General features: G+C 43.2%; 1 protein-coding gene across 1 annotated transcript in view; it reads left to right on the top strand.

Annotated features, from left to right (window-relative positions):
• The window catches only part of STAB2 (stabilin 2), a 137,912-nt gene that overhangs the window by 67,872 nt on the left and 49,966 nt on the right, over nt 1-20,074 (top strand). Inside the window, exons 31-40 of the mRNA XM_054033227.1 lie at nt 1,424-1,501; nt 1,708-1,806; nt 1,911-2,018; nt 4,875-5,006; nt 6,770-6,898; nt 10,753-10,809; nt 12,325-12,420; nt 13,209-13,404; nt 15,177-15,272; nt 17,063-17,108. Coding sequence (XP_053889202.1) covers nt 1,424-1,501; nt 1,708-1,806; nt 1,911-2,018; nt 4,875-5,006; nt 6,770-6,898; nt 10,753-10,809; nt 12,325-12,420; nt 13,209-13,404; nt 15,177-15,272; nt 17,063-17,108 — 1,037 coding nt within the window. The remainder of the gene's footprint in view (nt 1-1,423; nt 1,502-1,707; nt 1,807-1,910; nt 2,019-4,874; nt 5,007-6,769; nt 6,899-10,752; nt 10,810-12,324; nt 12,421-13,208; nt 13,405-15,176; nt 15,273-17,062; nt 17,109-20,074) is intronic.

Genomic DNA, 20,074 nt, shown 5'->3' with positions numbered 1-20,074 from the left:
TTCTCTCCTGCTTTATCTAGACAGCCAGACTGAGACACATCAGTTCTTATATGTTTGTTTATTATTGGTATTATTGTAGCAGTATGAAACCCTACATGATCAGAGCCCCATTGTAAGGGGGTACAAATAGGAAAGCACAATCCATACCCTGAAGAGTTACAATCTAATTTAACACAAGACACATCAAGCAAGTGTAACAAACAAACAATACTGGGGGTAGGGAGGGAGGATTAGGGTAATAGTAATACCATGCAACTACATTGGCTGACTGCATGCACAGCTTGATGGTCCCAAATCATTTGAAAGTATTTTTAAAGATAAATAACTGAAGCCAGGTGTCCTTGACCACCTCTCAACTTAGCCTTCAGAAGTTTTCTGATTGATTGTAGGAATCTATACACAATTCTGGGAATATGCAAACTCCATAGTATTTAGTCCCTTGAAGGAGTATTCTTTGGGGGAGCATATTGAAGAGGTTCCACTAGGTCAGTAAAGCTTTGGGAATGCACAGACTTCTCAAAATTACTGAGGGCTAGATGGTGTTTTTAGCATGCAAGCCGTAATAAGAGACGTGGTGCCTAGGTGCACCACCTCAGAAGAAGCATCAGGAGGTTCTGCCTCAGAGGCATAATTCCTCCTGGGGCTCCTTAAGTACATTTGGGGGGAAAGGAAGTAATTTACTTCACCTATTTAAAGAAGCCAGCGTGCTGCCTCCATGCAGCTAGTCAGTTCTGCTGGCCCGCATGTAGGGAACAGAGCTGGGCAAATAACTGATTTTTCAGTTCAGTGTCAGGGGTCCAAAAAAAAAAAAAAAAAAAACCACAACCCTGGGAAAAAAGTGTGGTTTAGATTGAACCAAATGTGAAATTTTTCAGAATTTGTGGTGAATCATAAAAGTTGGTTTTGGAGCAGGGATCCAAACCCGGGTCTCCCACATGGCGGGCAACTACCCAAACCCCTGGGTTAAATATTACCAAGGGCCGACAGTAGCAGCACCAGTACTCCCCCTCACCGCCTTCTCTTTCCAGGCTTTTTGAGATTGACTGAAGCTATTTGTGTCAAATTCATGGATAATTTCAGGGTGACTGAAACTGCATTTTTGTCAACTATTCATCAGAAAAATTTCACCCAGCGCTAGTAGGGAAGACAGAGCCACAATGCCACCTACTCCCCAACCAGTTTCTTCAGAGCAAATCATCAGGGGTGCAGCCTCTTTGCTCCAGGACTGAGAATCTGGGGAGCCCTAACATGGGCTAGGCTGGGGGAGGAATACTTACTGCCTCCCAGGCATCTTGCCTGACCACGTTAGACAAGGATACAATCTAGCTCTATGTAAACAGTTAGACAGGTGGCAGTCTGCTGTACAATCAGCAAACTGGTGTAACTGTGATGTAAAAGTAAACCCTGTTCCTTTGCTTTCCAGAACATCACTATTGAAGGAGCTAACATTGTAGTTGGTGATATTGCAGCCACGAATGGAATCATCCATGTTATTGATAAGGTACATGACCATGTAATTAAAAAGTTAGCACCCTGCTCTCTTATTCCTTTGCCTCCTGAGCAAGGCAATACAACTTGTATGGGAAAACAGCCAACAGCTGTGGAAAAATATTGTATGGTACATCAATTTATTCCATTTCCAGTCCTTGCAGTTGCAAGCATGGTATATGTCAATGTATTGACATTGTTTGTATGCTTTGATTTCAGGTTCTAACACCACTCAGAGGTGTGAGTGGCACATTGCCAAAACTGCTGGCCCGCTTAGAACAGATGCCCGATTACTCCATTTTCAGGGGTTATGTTATTGCAAGTATTCATATTATTTTAAGAATACAACTAGTTCTCTAGACTATGTGTGTTTGGGCTGGTTGCAGAGTATCATTACAAGTTTTTTTGTCTTTCCACAACAGCAATATAGTCTGGCAAATGAAATAGAAGCAGCTAACACTTACACAGTTTTTGCCCCAAATAATGATGCAATTGAAAGTTACCTCAGGAATAAAAAGTCTGCCACTCTGGTATGTATTATACACAAGTCTTGTCTTATCAATTGAACACACCATTTCAGTTTCAAAACTGCTAGTGCTCCACAGAATGGGTGAAAATAGAAATGAATAAAACAGCAGGGTCTGGGTTTTACAAAAAGTCAGTCAAGTTGGCTTAAAATAAAAAGAGGCAGGTGGGGATGGGTTTGTGAGCTATTTTCCCCCAAATAATGGGAGGTTCCAATTATCATTCTTGGGTTTTGTCCATCTCTTCTTGAAAATACCAGGTATAATGTTATTAGTAATGCTTTTCCTCAGTGGATCTCAAAGCACTTTACAAAGGAGATATCATTATGCTTGTTTTGCAAATGGGAAAATTGAGACACAAAGAAGTGAAGTGATTTACCTGAGGTCACCCATCAGGCCAGCAACAGAGCCAAGAACAGAACCTAGATCTCCTGAGCCCCAGTCTAGTAATCTATCTATCTGCTAGGCAACACTGCCTGTTTTGTTCATGAACGTCAACCTGCTGAAAAACTGTGCCAATACTATTTTAGTTCTCTCATGATACAATGTTATTGTTTCTTTATCACTTTCCTGGAAAAATCCAGAATGAGCATTTGAAAGGGTATCCCTTGAGAGCTGCCTTTTCACTTGGAAAACTGAACCTGGTTTTAAAAATATTAGTTAACTATAGGACAGTGCAGCTAGACATGGACAGCAACATCAAGACCTTCAGCCTCACAGAGTTCAGGCCTAGGGGCCTGTCCGCACTTACAGTGCTGCAGCTGCACTGGGTGCAGCTGCGCCACGCTAGCATTTAGTGAAGACACAACCTACACCGACAAGAGAGCATCTCCTGTCAGCATAGGTACTTCACCTCCCCAAGAGGCGATAGTTATGTCAACAGGAGAAGCCCTCCTGTCGACATAAAGCTGTCTATACCAGGAGTTAAGTCAGTATAACCGCATCGCTCAGGGGTGTAGATTTTCCACACCCCTGAGTGGCATGGCTATGCATACATAAGTTGGTAGTGTCTGAGTCTGTAACCCTCATGTTCCTAAGTTCAGATGAGTTGCCCTGCCTAAGTCCACTCACACACAGGTATTTCCAGGATCAAGCTTTCAGAGTGTAATAGAGCACCCATTGAGCTCTTTAAGTTTCTTCTTTTAAATTGAACAGAAAGTAGAGTTGGGTAATGCTGTGGATGGTTTGGGTTTTCAAAAGCCAGCCATTCAGGCTTTGGTACTGAAGAAACAGATGTTTAGGAGCTGAACCCCCACTGTAACTGCACCTTGAAATTTGGGTTAAGGATGGGTGAGAGGAAAAATGGTTTTAATTTTGGTCATCCTTCTTTAAAAGGTAATTAAACCAAGAGCAAGGTGCACACACTAGTTCAGGCTTTAGTTTTCTATGTATCCCTCATTTTTTCCTATTATTTATTCAGTCATATGGAGGTTTCATTTCTTGCTTTTCTGCCACTATATATTGTACCTGCAGTTTTTCTGTGGATCTCCTCTTGGCCATAGACACTGATTGCCTGTGTCTGAGGTGCGGCTCCCTGAAAGGCAGAAACAGGAAGTGGTCAGAGGGCTAGCTCTGCCTGACCTTTTCCCATTTTATAGAAGCTCTACCTTAGAGGGAGGAGTTTGGAGCAGTCACAGGGCCCAATCCTTGATTTCAGTGGGAGCAAGATTTGGCCCAAATAGAACATTGGTCAGGAGGGGTATTTTTCCAGCCTGCTGGTGATAGGTGGCAGGAAATTTCTCCCTACATTTTAATTGATGATGAGTGAGATTTAATGTTCCCATCCCAAGTGCCCAGTTAAGGGAGATCAGATATCTGAAAACAAAACAGTAGGACTTCTACCCAGTGGGAATTCAAAATGGACACTACATTACTGCATGAAAAAAGCCAAGTGACATAGCGAAATTTACAGATGTCGTGGTTTGGAGTCATTTCTTTCACTAGAGTGAATCTATGAAAGACCTAAAGAGCATGACATGGCATGAATTTTAAGATGTAAATTGGAAGAACATTCTAAACATGTTCCACATATATTAGCCTTCTGGGCAGGTGATAGCGGGTGGGGGGGGGAAATAGATTGGCTTCCTGAAAAACAAAATAGGCTTGCTAAAAGTGGAACATCTAAAGTAAGACTTTCAAATGGGAATTAGGTTCTTAAGTCCCTTAGGCTATGTCTATGCTGAAAAGAATAGACTTGGTCCTGCCTCAGCACAGGGGGCTGGACTTGATGACTTCGAGGTCTCTTCCAGCCCTACCTTTCTAGGATTCTATAGAGAGCTTCTCCACATGCAGGATTTTATGTAAAATGAATTAGTTAAGATTGGGATATAGCCCAATAATCAATCTTGCTAATCTCCCCAAAATCTGTTGGCCAGCCTGGTGCACAGAAATATAGCAATTGTCATAGTGGCTCAGACTACAGTAGTTTGCTTCCACCGGTGGCCAATACCAGATGCCGAAGGAGAAAGTACAAGAAACTCCATAATAGACAATATGGAATAACCTGTCCATGGGGAAGTTTCTTCCTGTACCCTGGTAGTCTGTAGGTGTCCCCAACATAGGGGCCCATAACCTGTTTGTGCTTTGTTATTAGAGAGACGAGGTAGACGAGGTAATATCTTTGAATGGACCAACTTACCTATTAAGTATTAAGATATTACCTCGCCCACTTTGTCTCTCTAATATCCTGGGACCAACTCAGCTACAACAACACTGCAAACCATATGCTATGTTATGTAACTCATTGGGGGATGGGGCAAGTATTTCACCCAAACCATTTGACGACTAAGCTGAACATCTTGTGAGGGCACCTTTGTTAAAACATTGGCAGCACATCACTGGTTTATCCCCCATGTCTTGCAGGACGAGGACCAAATCCGATACCACATTGTGTTGGAGGAAAAGCTCTTGAAGAACGACATGCACAATGGCATGCACAGGGAGACCATGCTCGGGTTTTCCTATCAAGTGGGATTCTTCCTGCACAACGGCCAGGTGCTGCTATCTGTGTTTAAATGTAGAAACATGTTTTCTTCACTACAGGAATGATGAAACTTCTATCTTAAGTTGAAATGCAGGCAACAAGAGCTATTGACTTATCGTTGCCTTCTGACACCTTAATATTACAAGAGATTCCACTCAAATGTGCTGTTGAGTCTCTAGACAGTCTAGACAAAGCCTGCTTAGTTCAAAGTCACACTGGAAGGGACCTTTGACTGGATTTAAATTATGCTGTTCAGATTTAGCATCTGATTTTACAAGACAGTATGATGGTCTCACAGAACTGGTGACTAGAGACCTGCATTGCAAAGCAATCATTAATCCTTTTTCTAACAGTTTTTCTGGATTCAGAGTAGCAGCCGTGTTAGTCTGTATCCGCAAAAAGAACAGGAGTACTTGTGGCACCTTAGAGACTAACACATTTATTAGAGCATAAGCTTTCGTGGACTACAGCCCATATTGATTTGTAGTTTTATAATCCCTTGCATCCCAGGAGCTTAAAGCATTTTGCAGTATTAGTGAATTTACCCTCACAACACCCTTTCTATTCATGAATAACCTAAGGTACAGGAGAATTTATCCTCACAACACCCTTTCTATTCATGAAGAACCTAAGGGACAGGAACTGCCCAAATCTGTGGCAAAGCCAGGAAAACAACCCAGACCTCCTTGCTCCTGGTCCTATTCTCTAGTCACGGTATTATCCTTCATGTGATGGCCCTGTGGGGATGTATGCACACCCGCATCTCCTGCCAGGGTTGATAGTGGGTGTGTGGACACCATGGTTATTGTCTGCCTGACTGTCTCAGACCTCACCACACTGAGGTTCAAGAGTCAGAGTGAAAGCAGCGGTCCTTGGGTCCAGGGCTGAGTGACTTAGTGACCAGAATCAATACAGCAGCCCTTGTGTTCAGGACAGTGTGGCCTAGTGTCCAGAGTCAATATAACAGCCCCCAGATACAGGGCACTATGGCCTAGAGGCCAATACCCAAGGGGCCACCACCAGGGGTATGGCAGCCTGGGTAGGGGGCCCCAAACCAGGGCCCTATCTGTGGTGGAGTGGTCTGCCACTGGGTCAGCAGGGAATCCAACCAAAACACGCAGACCTTGCATGGGTTGAAGATACCCCTTGCCCCCCTCCCTGGGTCACTTCCTACCATGCTTCCTGAAGCTGTAGTCAATGGGGTATCAGGGTCTCCAGGCTCCTCAGCATGGATAATTCCCTGGGGCTCCATTGGCCACAGATCTCCAGTCTGGTTCTCGGGATCTCTGGCCCCCGCAAGCAAGGGCTATGATGGTTCCTCAACTAGAGACTCCACCAAAGGTCCTCCCTCTCCGTTGGTCAGTCCAGACTGAGCTGGGCTGCTCCCTTTTGTACTGGCATAGCACTTGGAGCATGCCCAGTACAGTCTGTGTGGTGTTAACCCCTTCTGGCCCAGGCCGGGGTACGCACACCTCGTCACAGACCCCAGTTCAGCAAAGCACTTAAGTACATCAATGGGACACGAACAGGTGCATAAACCTGATCATGTTCTTAGGTGGTTTGTTGAATAGGGATGGTTTGAAGAATTGAAGACATTATGCTGTTCCTTCTTTCTTCCATCACTACTCCAGAGCACTCTTTCAGTCTGGGATCTCCTTGGGCAATATTTTTTGTTATAGCCCCCAGCTGAGTCTATTTCCTCTGTCAAGTCAGTACTACTGCTGTGCAGTTCAGCTGATCTACTGTATTTTAACGGACTGCATTTCCTTTACAGCTGTACATCAATGAGGCACCTATAAATTACACAAATATTGCAACTGACAAAGGTGTTATCCATGGATTGGGAAAAATTCTGGAAATACAGAAGAACAGATGTGATATCAATGATACTGTGATTACAACCGTAAGTTATGTCTTGTTTGAGATTGTTGCTTTAAAATTTGTCATAGATGTTAGTACGAAAATATAACTAAGGCATATTGGACATACTGCATTGTACTGAGCAGTCAAAAATGTTTGAATTTTCCACAACAAACTCCTGCAGTAGCTTTGATATCATATAAAAACTACTTTGATTCTGCAGTCAGTACATTAACAGCCTGAATACAATAACAACATCACAGCAGTAAGCCCACTGTCCCCGCCAGATTTCAGTATATCAATATGGGCCCCAAGTTAACCCACCGCTTTAATAACCACTGATTGGATTTTGTCCACTTTTGCTAAATGAAAATACCTTCCGAACAAAACTTTTTACAGGAGAGAAGTTCCTTTTTCCATTCTGAGATGTAGATTCCTTCTACATACATCCATTCCCATTCCTAACCGCTAACAAAGGCATTCCTGCCCATTGTGTTCTTCACATAGATCAGACCAATTGACAAATTGCAATGACCAGTGCTTAATTTGTAATAAAAGAAGTGCCAGGGCTCAAGCAATTTTTTTACATTCATAACTGATGCAGCAAGCCCAGAGGTGCCGGGGCTATGAACTGCCCAAGCCTAGAGGTGCCCTGGCACAAATTAAGCACTGGCTCTACCTTCCTCTGGAGAACAGGATGTGGTTTTCCATGGGGCTGGCAGTCATAGAATTATAGACTATCAGGGTTGGAAGGGACCTCAGGAGGCCATCTAGTCCAACCCCCTGCTCAAAGCTGGACCAATCCCCAGACAGATTTTTGCCCCAGAACCCTAAATGGCCCCCTCAAGGATTGAATTCTCAACCCTGGGTTTAGCAGGCCAATGCTCAAACAGTCAATGGTTTCCTTACTGGAGAGGCAAATAGGACAGCCCATAGACAGTTCACTTTGCTTGTTCTTAAGGCTGGCATGGCACAGAAATTAGACTTGGAAAAGGCATTTTACTATGCAAGATTTGTGCTTTTTCCAGTTCAAATTTAAGTGACTCAAGCTTTGGTGCTTCTGTTATTTGCCTGGGGAGACTATTGCACACACTAGCATGTTTTGCTGTCAGGCAAATTTTCCTAGAAGCCTACATTTCCCTTTGCTCAGTCTTACACCAGGATTCCTCAGTATAGATACTTGGATCCCCCTAGAAAACTCTTCCCCAACTAAGGCCCTGCTTCAGCAAAGCACTCAAGCATGTCCTTATGTCCCTTTTAAGTCAATGGTACTTAAGTATGTGCATAGCTGAATAGGAGTGGTCATAAGTATGTGCTTAAAGTTAGCACATGCTTAAGTGCTTTGCTGAAGCAGGGTTTATGTGCATAACTGACTCCACACCAATAGGGATTTCCCCTATGAGAAGGGAATCCCTAGCTGTCCTGCTAAGGCAGGGGTGGCCAACCTGTGGCTCCGAATCCACATATGGCTCTTCAGAAGTTAATATGTGGCTCCTTGTATAGGCACCGACTCTGGGGCTGGAGCTACAGGTGCCAGTTTTCCAATGTGCCAGGGGGTGCTCACTGCTCAACCCCTGGCTCTGCCACAGGCCCTACCCCAACTCCACCCCTTCCTGCCCCCTCCTCTGAGCCTGCAGTGCCCTCGCTCCTCCCCCCCCCCCAGAGCCTCCTGCACCCCACAAAACAGCTGATCAGCAGGTGTGGGGAGGGAGGGGAAGGTGCTGATCAGGGAGGTGCTGGGAGCTGCCGGGGGGGAGGTGATGGGGGGCTGCTGATGTATTACTGTGGCTCTTTGGCAATGTACATTGGTAAATTCTGGCTCCTTTTCAGGCTCAGGTTGGCCACCCCTGTGCTAAGGCAACTCACCATTACCCTTGTGCTACCTGAGTAGGATGCAGGGGCAGAGCCAAGGATGAGGATCTGTCCCCTAATGTTATTGCTATCAGGAACTGTTTGGGATGGATTTCCTTTGGCTGTTGGGCCTGTAGAGCCTTTACACTTCTCCACAATGAGAGTTCTTTGATAGAAATCTTCTTGTGAGAAATCCCTACAGTCCTGCTGTGATATACGCCCTACATTGCTGGGCAATCCAGCTGCAGTGGTAGTCTTTGATGCTTAGTAGGGTTGTCAAGCGATTAAAAAAATTAATCGCGATTAATCACACTGTTAATAATAGAATAGCATTTATTTAAATATTTGTGGGTGTTTTGTACATTTTCAAATATATTGATTTCAATCAAAACACAGAATACAAAGTGTACAGTGCTCACTTTATATTATTTTTGATTACAAGTATTTGCATTATATAAAAACAAAAGAAATAGTATTTTTCAATTCACCTAATACAAGTACTGTAGTGCAATCTCTTTATCATGAAAGTAGAACTTACAAATGTAGAAATATGTACAAAAAAAACCTGCATTCAAAAATAAAACAATGTAAAAATTAAGAGCCTGCAAGTCCACTCAGTACTACTTCTTGTTCAGCCAATCGCTCAAACAAGTTTGTTTACATTTGCAGGAGATAATGCTGCCCGCTCTGGTTTACAATGTCACCTGAAAGTGCGAACAGGCATTCTCATAGCACTGTTGTAGCCAGCATTGCAAGATATTTACATGTCAGATGAGCTAAAGATTCATATGTCCCTTCATGCTTCAACCACCATTCCGGGGAACATGCGTCCATGCTGGTGATGGATTCTGCTCAATAACAGTCCAAAGCAGTGAGGATCAATGCATATTCGTTTTCATCATCTGAGTCAAATGCCACCAGCAGAAGGTTGATTTTCTTTTTCGGTGGTTTGGGTTCTGTAGTTTCTGTATTAAAGTGTTGCTCTTTTAAGATTTCTGAAAGCATGCTCCACACCTCGTTCCTCTCAGATTTTGGAAGGCACTTCAGATTCTTAAATCTTGGGCCAAGTGCTGTAGCTATTTTTAGAAATCTCACATTGCTACCTTCTTTGTGTTTTGTCAAATCTGCAGTGAAAGTGTTCTTAAAACAAACATGTGCTGGATCATCGTCCGAGACTGCTATAACATGAAATATATGGCACAATGCGGGTAAAACAGAAAAAGGAACATACAATACTCCCCCCAAGGAGTTCAGTCACAAATTTAATTAACACATTTTTTTAATGAGTGTCATCAGCATGGAAGCATGTCCTCTGGAATGGTGGCCGAAGCATGAAGGGGCATATGAATGTTCAGCATATCTGGCACGTAAATACCTTGCAATGCCAGCTACAACAGTGCCATGTGAATGCCTGTTCTCACTTTCTGGTGACACTGTAAATAAGAAGCGGGCAGCATTATCTCCTGAAAATGTAAACAAACATGTTTGTCTTAGCGATTGGCTGAACAAGAAGTAGGACTGAGTGGACTTGTAGGCTCTGAAGTTTTACATTGTTTTGTTTTTGAGGGCAGTTATGTAACAAAATAAATCTACATTTGTAAGTTGCACTTCAGGACAAAGATTGCACTACTGTACTTGTATGAAGTGAATTGAAAAATACTATTTCTTTTATCATTTTTACAGTGCAAATATTTGTAATAAAAATAATACACACTTTGATTTCAATTACAACACAGAATACTATATGAAAATATAGAAAAACATCCAAAATATTTAATAAATTTAAATTGGTATTCTATTGTTTAACAGTGCAATTAAAACTGCAATTAATCACAATTAATTTTTTAATGGCGATTAATTTTTTTTTAGTTAACTGTGTGAGTTAACTGCGATTAATCGACAGCCCTAATCCTTAATTTTCCAAAGTGATGATCTTTCACTGTTTTATATCTCCTGATTCCCCCAAGGGCTGGGAATAGAAACATAGGTTGAAACTATCTGCAGTAGTGTAAACCTTTAACTGTGTACCCCTCTGTGTTTGCCAAGGAAAAGTGCAACCTGTGTTCGTATCGATCACGCTGCCCTCCTGGAACTAAAGAATTTGTAAGTATTTTATAATTAACCTTAAGTGCACATAGTTTGTATCATTGTCAATTCTAATACAGAGAGAAATTAATGGGCCAAGTTTATCCCATGTGGAAACCCGTTAATTTCAATGAAGTTACCTCAGTGAATTTGGTCTATTACATTTATTTAAATTATTCAGACCCAACAGCCCTTGAGTCCAGCTGAGCCATTCTTGCCTCGGGCCCCAGGAGGGTGGGAACAAGGTAATTTAAAGATAACTTTATGCTCTCCCAATCCCTGAGCCAGTTCAGGCCCTGGCATACATTAGAGCCTTCTCAAGACTGCTCTAAACAGTGCTGGCTAAAAGGTAAAGTGCTCTGGCCAGGGTCCCTCCCAATCCCTACATTGGGTGGGAGACTAGGAATAGAACAGAGCCCACTATACTGGCTCTGTGCCAGCTGGGGAATCTTCTATGCAAAAGAAAGCCTTATATGGCAGCTTTTGGGCCCATTTGCATCATGAAAGTGGAGTAAAGGGGCACATGATCTGGCGCTAGGTGAGGGACTAATGTTATAGTGTGTTTTGAACGTTTTAATGAGAATTATTTTTCTTTTTCATCTCCCAGTTATCTGTTTCATACACATTTCATTTTCTGGCCAGTGAGGATAGGTCAGTGGCAAGATAATATCCTCAGGAAGCCAAATAGTCACTAGGAGTTATATCATCCTGGGATTTTAGTTATGGGCAGACTGCTCTTTAGGATTAAGATTTAAGTTAAATCTTTAGGATTTAAGGAATCTAGATTAACTATGAGTAGATTTTGCTGTATACCTTTTCTTATTATTATTATTTATTATTAAGGCCAAATAATTATGTCAGTAATGTGATTACAAAAGTCTACACAATTACTGTAAACTTCCCCCCACTTTATTCAGATAATTGGTTAGCAAAGCCATACTAAAATAGTGATGGACAAACCTCAAGAATTTTGGCATTTCAGTTCTAAAAAATACCCAGATGACTGGATATTTATCTGAATTTGGGACTACAAAATTAGGCTGGCTGTCTTATGAGAACGGGCTTTCCCCAAGATTTATAGCATTTCCTGCTTCTGTTCAGGCCTAGAATAACGTAAAGACAGCCATTTTCACAGTATTTTGGCACATCCTTCTTCAGAAACAACTAGGAAGTTCAGAAAAGTGCCAGAAAAGAAAAATAAAGACCTAAAGAAATTATATTTTTCAAATTTCAAAAAAGCTTCAGTTCAAATTTTGGACAAAAGTGACTAGTTTTAAATTGAGATGGTTTGCACAGTGGCACTTGGCTAAGTTGCCTGTAAATTATTTAGCTAATTATCTGTTTGCCTACTTTATTTTTACATCAGAGAATATTTTCTTAGCATATGTTATGAACATATTTACCAACACAGGCTGACTATTTACAGATGTACAGAGTATATTGTTTACACAAAGTTGACACCGTTTTTAAATGTCTAAAAATAGTTGTGATATATCAAACACTGAAGCAGTTGTCTTGCCAACTTTTGTACAGGTAGGAGAGAAGAAATATTGCATCTATACTGAAAACTTTATGGGAAGGACATCCATTCATATTGGATGCCTGCCAAAGTGCATTAAAAATATCATTGTAAGTATTATTATTCATTATTGTTATTTATGATGTGTTTTGTGGTGGCCCTTAGGAGCCCCACTCGTGGTCCAGGACCACGTTGTGCCAAGTGCAGTACAAACATAGTACAAAAAGGCAATTCCAGCCCCATGATTTAAGGACTTTCTGAATAGGCCTCTTTATCAGAATAGCTTCCAGTTACGGTGAGTGATCAGAAGTTTAATAGGGTGGGTTGAAACATTTTCGTTGAAAGTTTTCTGTTGAAAAATGCTGTTTAGATTAAAACAATTTTTTTCACAAAAATAATAGAGATTTTAATTTAAAAATTGGAAAAAAAAAACTGTTGTGAAAATGGCAAGCCATCCAATTGTGACATTTCCAGAACAGAAAGTAGTTAAGCAGCGGGGGACTGTGCAAGGATAGGGAAGGGGAGCAGAGGTTAGAGAACAGTAACTCTTTGAAACTTCTTGCAATAGCAATCCCTACACTCTGCACTGTGGGGAGCACAGGAACTAGTTGGATTTGCTCCCCACTAGGAGTCTGAAAAGGAAGCAGTCAGAGGTGGAGCCATGGCCCAGCCTTCTCCACATTAGGCCATAGAGCCGGGCTGATCCACTGCACGGGGAAGTCATCTGCTCTACGGCTCACCTGCCCATGCATAAGAACCAGCCCCAGGACAGATTGTGTTTCTCTAGTGAGATCTCTGGCACTTCTGCTGGAGCACTGTGATTCTGCACTGTCCCCTACACAGGGAAGTGGCTTAAAAGCCCAATTCTAACCTTTGTTATGTTGTTTCTCCATTTCAGACCAGAGAATGCTGTGCAGGTTTCTTTGGTCAACAATGCCAGCCCTGTCCAGGGAAAAGTGGAAATGCCTGCTTTGGAAATGGCATCTGCTTGGATGGTGTTAATGGCACAGGCGTGTGTGAGTGTGAAGAGGGGTTTAATGGAACGGCCTGTGAGAAATGTATTGAAGGCAAATATAGTCGCAACTGCAATCAAGGTAATTAGTGACTCCAGACTATGCAGATATTGTGTCAAATCTTGACAGGTGGAAAGTTGACCTGCCAAAAATCTCTGAAATTATTTCAGAATTCAGTGGCCATATGATTCAGCTTTCTCAGCCCCCTGCCTCGATATCCTCTCAACGCTCTAGGCCTTAATTATCTTCCCACTTACACTGGTGTAAATCAGGAATAACTCCACTGAAGTCACTGGAGCTACACCTGTGTAAAAATGGCATAAGAGGGAGGGAAACCAGCCTCTCTTTACATGCATACACATTATATAAAATGTGGTGAGAGAGGGGATATTTGCAGGCTCTTGGGGAAGACTATACCCAGTATTGCCAACACCAAGTGTTCAAAAATTGAGTCACAGACAAAAAAAAAAATAATGACTGGCTCTAGAAAATTGAGGGACGTGTTTGTTTGTTTGTTTGTTCTTGAGCCCTTAGGTTACACACAAGTCATATTTTTGAGTTTTTCTCTGCCACCATGCGGGTTGGAAACTTACTTATTTTTAAATGAAAGCTGAGATTCTCTCATGATTCTGTTATTAACAGGATCTGGGGCTTTATGAAAAACAGCAAATACCATGAAATTGAAATAAAGTTGCAAAGAGTTCACAACACTGTACACCATATAGTTTAGTTTAAAATTAAGAAGTCTGAACTGAAGCCTTCCACCCAAGAAGGGGACAATCTCTTTCCCTCTGACCCATCTAGGTTCACCCCTTTACCCACAAAGCACTCTTGTCATTACTGTATTTCCACGACTAGCATCTTTAGGCCATGTGCCCACATTACACTGGGCCAGTCTCATGCATGACACCACAACAGCACCTTCTCTGACCCTACTGCTGTGGTTTTCCTCTGCTCTGCTTTTCACAGCACTTTTCTGCTCATTGACTCCACCTGCTGACCCTGCATATCACTGCCTTGGTCTAGCAGCTAATGGCAAGACAGGATGTGTGTGTAATCTTCCCCTTAGTGCTCTTTTCACCTCTCATCTCTGTCATTTCCAGTTAAAAAGGACTAACTGGAAACATTAACTTGACAGTGATACAATTATGCTTTTAGATTTAGTCTCTGCTAAATGGCAAACAGACACGCCGCGCACATTTCTCTAAATAGATTGCTACTCACTAAGAGGGCTTTTCAAAGGCAGGAAAGAGGAATTAAGGCATGGGCAAGCTGCTCAAGTACATGACAAGGGTCCTAGATGTGCTTGTCCAGCCTATGTTGCTGCCCGTGCTGCCGTGGCTTCACTGCTGTATCTACCTGTGTGCTGCAGTCACACATCTGATTGGGAAGAGGGAAGAGTTTACAAGTAAGTTTATTGCAAAGGCATGTGCATTCTGCACTGGGGGAATGGGCTAAAATCAATGTAGAATCCATGCAAATTATTTTAAATCCATACCTAATCAAAGAAAATAGTGACTGTATATATGTAACATTCTACCAGTCATGGGAGGCGGGAAACAGTCGAATGCTTGCATAGTGTTGGTAGGACAGGATGGTCATAAATGAAGGCAAATATCCAGACCATTATCCATTGAGTCATTTATATTCTTCTGTGTATGAAAATATTATAGGCATCTCTACTAAATGTCTATATACTAGAGATATACAACTGAGTAAAGTACATTAGAAAACGGAGTGTGTAGGAAGAGTGCATACAAGCAACGCATCTAATGTCTCAGTTGTTGCTCTGCTATGCACACTCTATGTTACACTGCATATTTTAAGTGGTTTACTTATATCTGTGCATTTAGAATGTGCTTGTGTCCATGGGAAATGCAGCAGTGGGATTGAGGGCGATGGCTCCTGTGAGTGTGACGTTGGCTGGAGAGGTGTGAAATGTGAGAGCGGTAAGTGTGCCTTCTCCTTTCTCTGATGTAGTTAGTATGTGTTCTGGAATGCAGAGCAGTGGAAAGGAATACATCCCAATGCACTGTGTACTTAAGGTTCTCTCCCACAATACTGGGTAACAAGCAGCCTCCCAAGGCTACAGAAAGGCAATGAGACCCTCAGCCTGACTGTGAAAGAAATGTCTTTGGAAAGACCTGTGTGAAGGGATTAGCCATCAGTAGTAATGGAGAATCATGCAACCCAATTGACAAGCTTCGCACTTAAATATATCCCTTTGCTTGCCTATACCTATTTCATCCAGGATCTTTTCAAAATGAAATTCCCGTTTGCTGTAAATTTGTACTATTTCCAGAGCAGAGTTGTTCTGCAGAGCCATTCCCCTTCAACTCCCTCAATAAATTGGCTTCAGCTATATAATATTACATATTGCTTTATAATTATTTACTTACAAGTAAATAAGAGTTGTTTTTAATTAGTTGATGGGGGAATAAGACCAGGGCCTAGAAGAGAAAGCTGACTATGCTGGAATTTTCAGAAGGGGCCCAAAGTAGTTAGGCATCCAATTCCCCTAGAATTTCAATTGGATTTGAACAACTAATTCCCTTGGGCTCCTTTGCAAACCCCAGCCTGCATGCTTAACTATGACCTCACATACAATACAAATCATTGCCTGGAAACCAAAAGGCTAGATGCTATATAAAATTCACAGGTTAGATAAAATAGGGTATCTTCAATGGCAAGGCACTGGACAAGATATACAAAGGAAACACAATAAATAATCATATAGTCAACAAAACAACAGGCACTGAAGAGACAAAAACCAGTGCCCAGAAGCTCCTGATGCAGATGCAATACTGAGCTAAGGAAAAACATCAATACACTGATGGTGAAATACCCCTGTGCAGCAGCCAGTGCAAGGCCTATGTGCCACTTAAGTCTCACTAACGCTTTATTTTGGGGGCTTAAATGGCCCTTGAGTGGTGCATAGCTCTTGTGCTGTCTCTCTGCACAGAGGTGAATCCTACCCCAAGGTAGTGGGGGAGAAGAGAGAGATTTTAGGGTGAGATTTAAAATGGGGAAATGAAATTAGGTACAATGAGTTGGGATAATGAAGCCAATAGCTGCATTTCACAGTTAGGCTTGTGAAATAGGCTTGGCAGAATAGAAGAAGTAAAAGAACTAGTATGGCTCTCTTCCTCATCTTAGATTAGCAGTGGAACTGCCTAAGGGAGGATGGGCCAAGTCGGCAGAACTGTGTAGAGATAAATCACTGATGACTTTTGTAACATCAGTATGTAAATGTACTGTAACCCATAATTTACACTGCTTTGATGCCTTTGTGTACCTTTCAGTCGTATTTCTAGTAGTGTCACTTTTACTACTTATATAACAATTATGGTAACAGTTTGTCTTTAAGTTTTTTTTAAATAAGTAAAATGACAGGGATGAAATGCAACCCTAGTGAGGTGCATCACTTTCTTCCCATGTACCTCCCAAAATAGGACGTCAGGGGTGCATAGCATACACATTGTGGTGACCTATGCACAGGGAAGACTTTCACCCTTCTCTGCTTCCACAACCCTTACTCACATTGGGCAGTCCCTTACTCCAAGCATTGTCCAACGAAATCCCCGGGAATAAGGCATCATTTAGTTCAAGGATGACAGAAGCTGACCTTGCATAAGGAAAATGAAGGGGAAGAGTTTGAAACCACAGAAAGGGGTAAAGGAACTTATAGTTTTAGAATGCTGACTTGCAAGGGTATAAACGTTCATTTTGTCTCTTCCAGAAATCAAAGATGATGCCTGTAACAGCACGTGCCACACCAGCGCTAAGTATGTATGAAATCCGGCCACTTTGAGAGTCATTCTCGTAGTATGAAGTGAATGTTCTTCATTTTTATTTTTTATATTTCCCCATTGTCTACACAGATTGCAAATATTCTCCTATTTTGTCTTGTTCAATAATTAGTTGTCCCAAGTTTAGATCACTTCCTATTCTTCCAATTTTTAGCACAGTTTTGCAGCACTTTGCAAAGATAATATAGTAGTGACAGGCCAACCTTAAAAGTTCGGTATCCACACATTAACAGAGAAAAGACATTTCCAAAGGAGCAAGTCTCGACCAAAACCTAAGCAGTTAAGCCCAGATTTTTTAGAGGTACTTACACATTGCTCGGCTCAGTGTTGCAAGGTCTAAGTCATTAGACAGCTACATCCTGTTTTCAGACGTGACATAGGCACTTGGGAGCTAGATTCGAAAGTGAACTTAGCACTGAGTGTCACCACGCCTAACTTTTAAGCACCTAGAAAATCACTGGGATTCACCGAGCCTGAGTTCAGTGCTTGGCTCCCTATCCAATGAATGTGGACATACGAACATAAGAATGGCCATACAGAGTCAGACCAAAGGTCCATCCAGCCCAGTATCCTGTCTGCCGACAGTGGCCAATGCCAGGTGCCCCAGAGGGAGTGAACCTAACAGGTAATGATCAGGAGATCTCTCTCCTGCCATCCATCTCCACCATCTGACAAACGGAGGCTAGGGACACCATTCCTTACCAATCCTGGTAAATAGGCATTGATGGACTTAACCTCCATGAATTTATCTAGTTCTCTTTTAAACCCTGTTATAGTCCTATAGATGGAGAGACAGCTGTCTAAAAATGGGATTCACAAAAGTCACCATCCTAGATGGCTCCATGCCTAAGCTAGCCAATGGGAGATGCCCCTGGGTGTGTGCCAAGCACTGTCCCGCTCAGTGCCTAAATCCAGGTTGGAGAGATACACCTCCCTCTGCTTGAGGTCCTCAGTTGCAAACCCTCCTTGGCATTGGGTACCTTCGCTAGAGGCTCACCTCCCTCATAACTTTTAGCCTAGTGGTTAGGGTACTCACCTGGAATGTGAACGATCCACCCCTTCCCCCCACTGTTGCTAAGGAGAAGAGATCTGAACGGGGCTCTGCCACCTTTCAGGTGAGTGCCCTCACCACGGGGCTAAGGGATATTTTGAGGTAGCGCTACCGCAGTCTCTCCTGTTGAGGCTGTTCCACTGTGGATTAAGTCATTTAAAAAGTCATTGGAGCTGGGAGACTGGATTCTGGGATTCTCAGCAGACCACCAGGCTACAGATTCATTCCCACACTTTCCCTCTGACCCAATGACTCCCATTATTACAGACAGCCCTGCCTCAGAATAATCTATAGCACAGTGACCAGGGGACTCAACTGAGCACTGGCAGATCCCTGTTCAAATCCCTTCTCCACCCTAAGGGGGACTTGAACCAGGGGTCTCCTACATCCCTGCTGAGTACCTTAACCGCTGGGCTAAGAGTTACAAAGGATCACTGCCTCTTCCTCACACCCCCCACTGTTTTCTGTGAGCTTGCCTGCATGGTCTGATCTGGTATGCAGTCTCTAAACATGCCTATAGGATTGGGCCCCGCAGGAGAGTTAGGGAGAGGAGCACCTGTCTTGAAGGTTCATGAAGAACACAGGGGCTTAGGCTCCTGAATGCCTAAGCCGCTTTTGAAAATGGGACTTAGCTGTCTAAGGCTTTGTCTACACTGGCAAGTGAAAGACAAAGCGTTTGTCGTTCAGAGGTGTTAAAAAACACTTTCCCCCCCCCCCCCCCCGCCCCGCCCTGCCACCCAAAGACAAAAGTTTTGCCGATGACAGGCACCGGTGTGAACAGCACTTTGTCAGCAGGAGCACTCTCCTGCCAACAACACTAACGCCGCTCATTAGCAGTGGGCATTTTTTGTCGACAGGAGAGTTCTCTTCTGCCGACAAACAGCAGCTATACTGCGCACCTTTTAGCGGCACAGTGGTAGCAGCACAGCCGTGTCGCTAAAAGCTGCATAGTGTCGACATAGCCTATATCACTTAAGCCTTGCACTAGTGAGTGGAGCAATACCTCAATTCCTTTAGAAATCTGGGCTTTACTGTAAGGAATCCAGCCTACCACTATACACCCAGGGAGATGCTGGCTATGTTATCTTAGACCTTCAGAGAGCACAGAAGATATTTTGGAAGTTCGCCTCTTATGTGCTGACTGCATATTATAAGACGATCAGGAAAACAGGAACAGAGAGCCCCAAACACCTACAATGATCTGATTTTCTTCTTTGCTGGCAGCTCCATTTAAATATTTATCCCATCTGCTATTTATAGCTCTACCATTTAATAAGACTTTAGGGCAAAGTTATATTAAGATCTGGACAGCAGAGTTTAACTATAGTAGTCTATCCTTCCTCCATGCATAGGCGCCGATTCTGTGGGTGTTCCAGGGCTGGAGCACCCATGTAAAAAAATTAGTGGATGCTCAGCATCACCGGCAGCCCCACTGATCAGCTCCTCCCCTTCCCCCCCAGTGCCTCCCGTCCACCGGCGGCCCCGCTGATCAACTCCTCTGCCTCCCTCCCAGCGCCTACCCCCCACCAGCGGTCAGTTGTTCAGCGATGTGCAGGAGGCGCTGGGGGGAAAGGAGGAGGGGGAGAGGAGGAGTGGAGGCGGGGAACGCTTGGGGGAGGTGGAGGAACAGGGCAGGAAGGGGCAGGGGCAGGAAGAGGCAGGGTGGGGGCGGGAAGAGGCGGGGTAGAGTGGGGCCGTGGAGGAAGGGGTGGCGTGGGGGCAGGCCTGGGGCAGAGCAGGGATTGAGCACCCCTGGGGAAAGGAGGAAGACGGTGCCTGTGCCTCCATGTGTTGAATTTGAATTGATGTACTGAATTTCCATGCATGTTAGAGGAGCACAATACCAGAGTGATGGTCCAGCTTGTGATTACAAGAGCAGAATTCCATCTAC

Source organism: Malaclemys terrapin, chromosome 1 (genome assembly GCF_027887155.1).
Source record: "Malaclemys terrapin pileata isolate rMalTer1 chromosome 1, rMalTer1.hap1, whole genome shotgun sequence".
NCBI lineage: Eukaryota > Metazoa > Chordata > Testudines > Emydidae > Malaclemys > Malaclemys terrapin.
The sequence above is the reverse complement of the archived record's forward strand: the minus strand, read 5'-3'. Positions and strand labels throughout refer to the sequence as shown.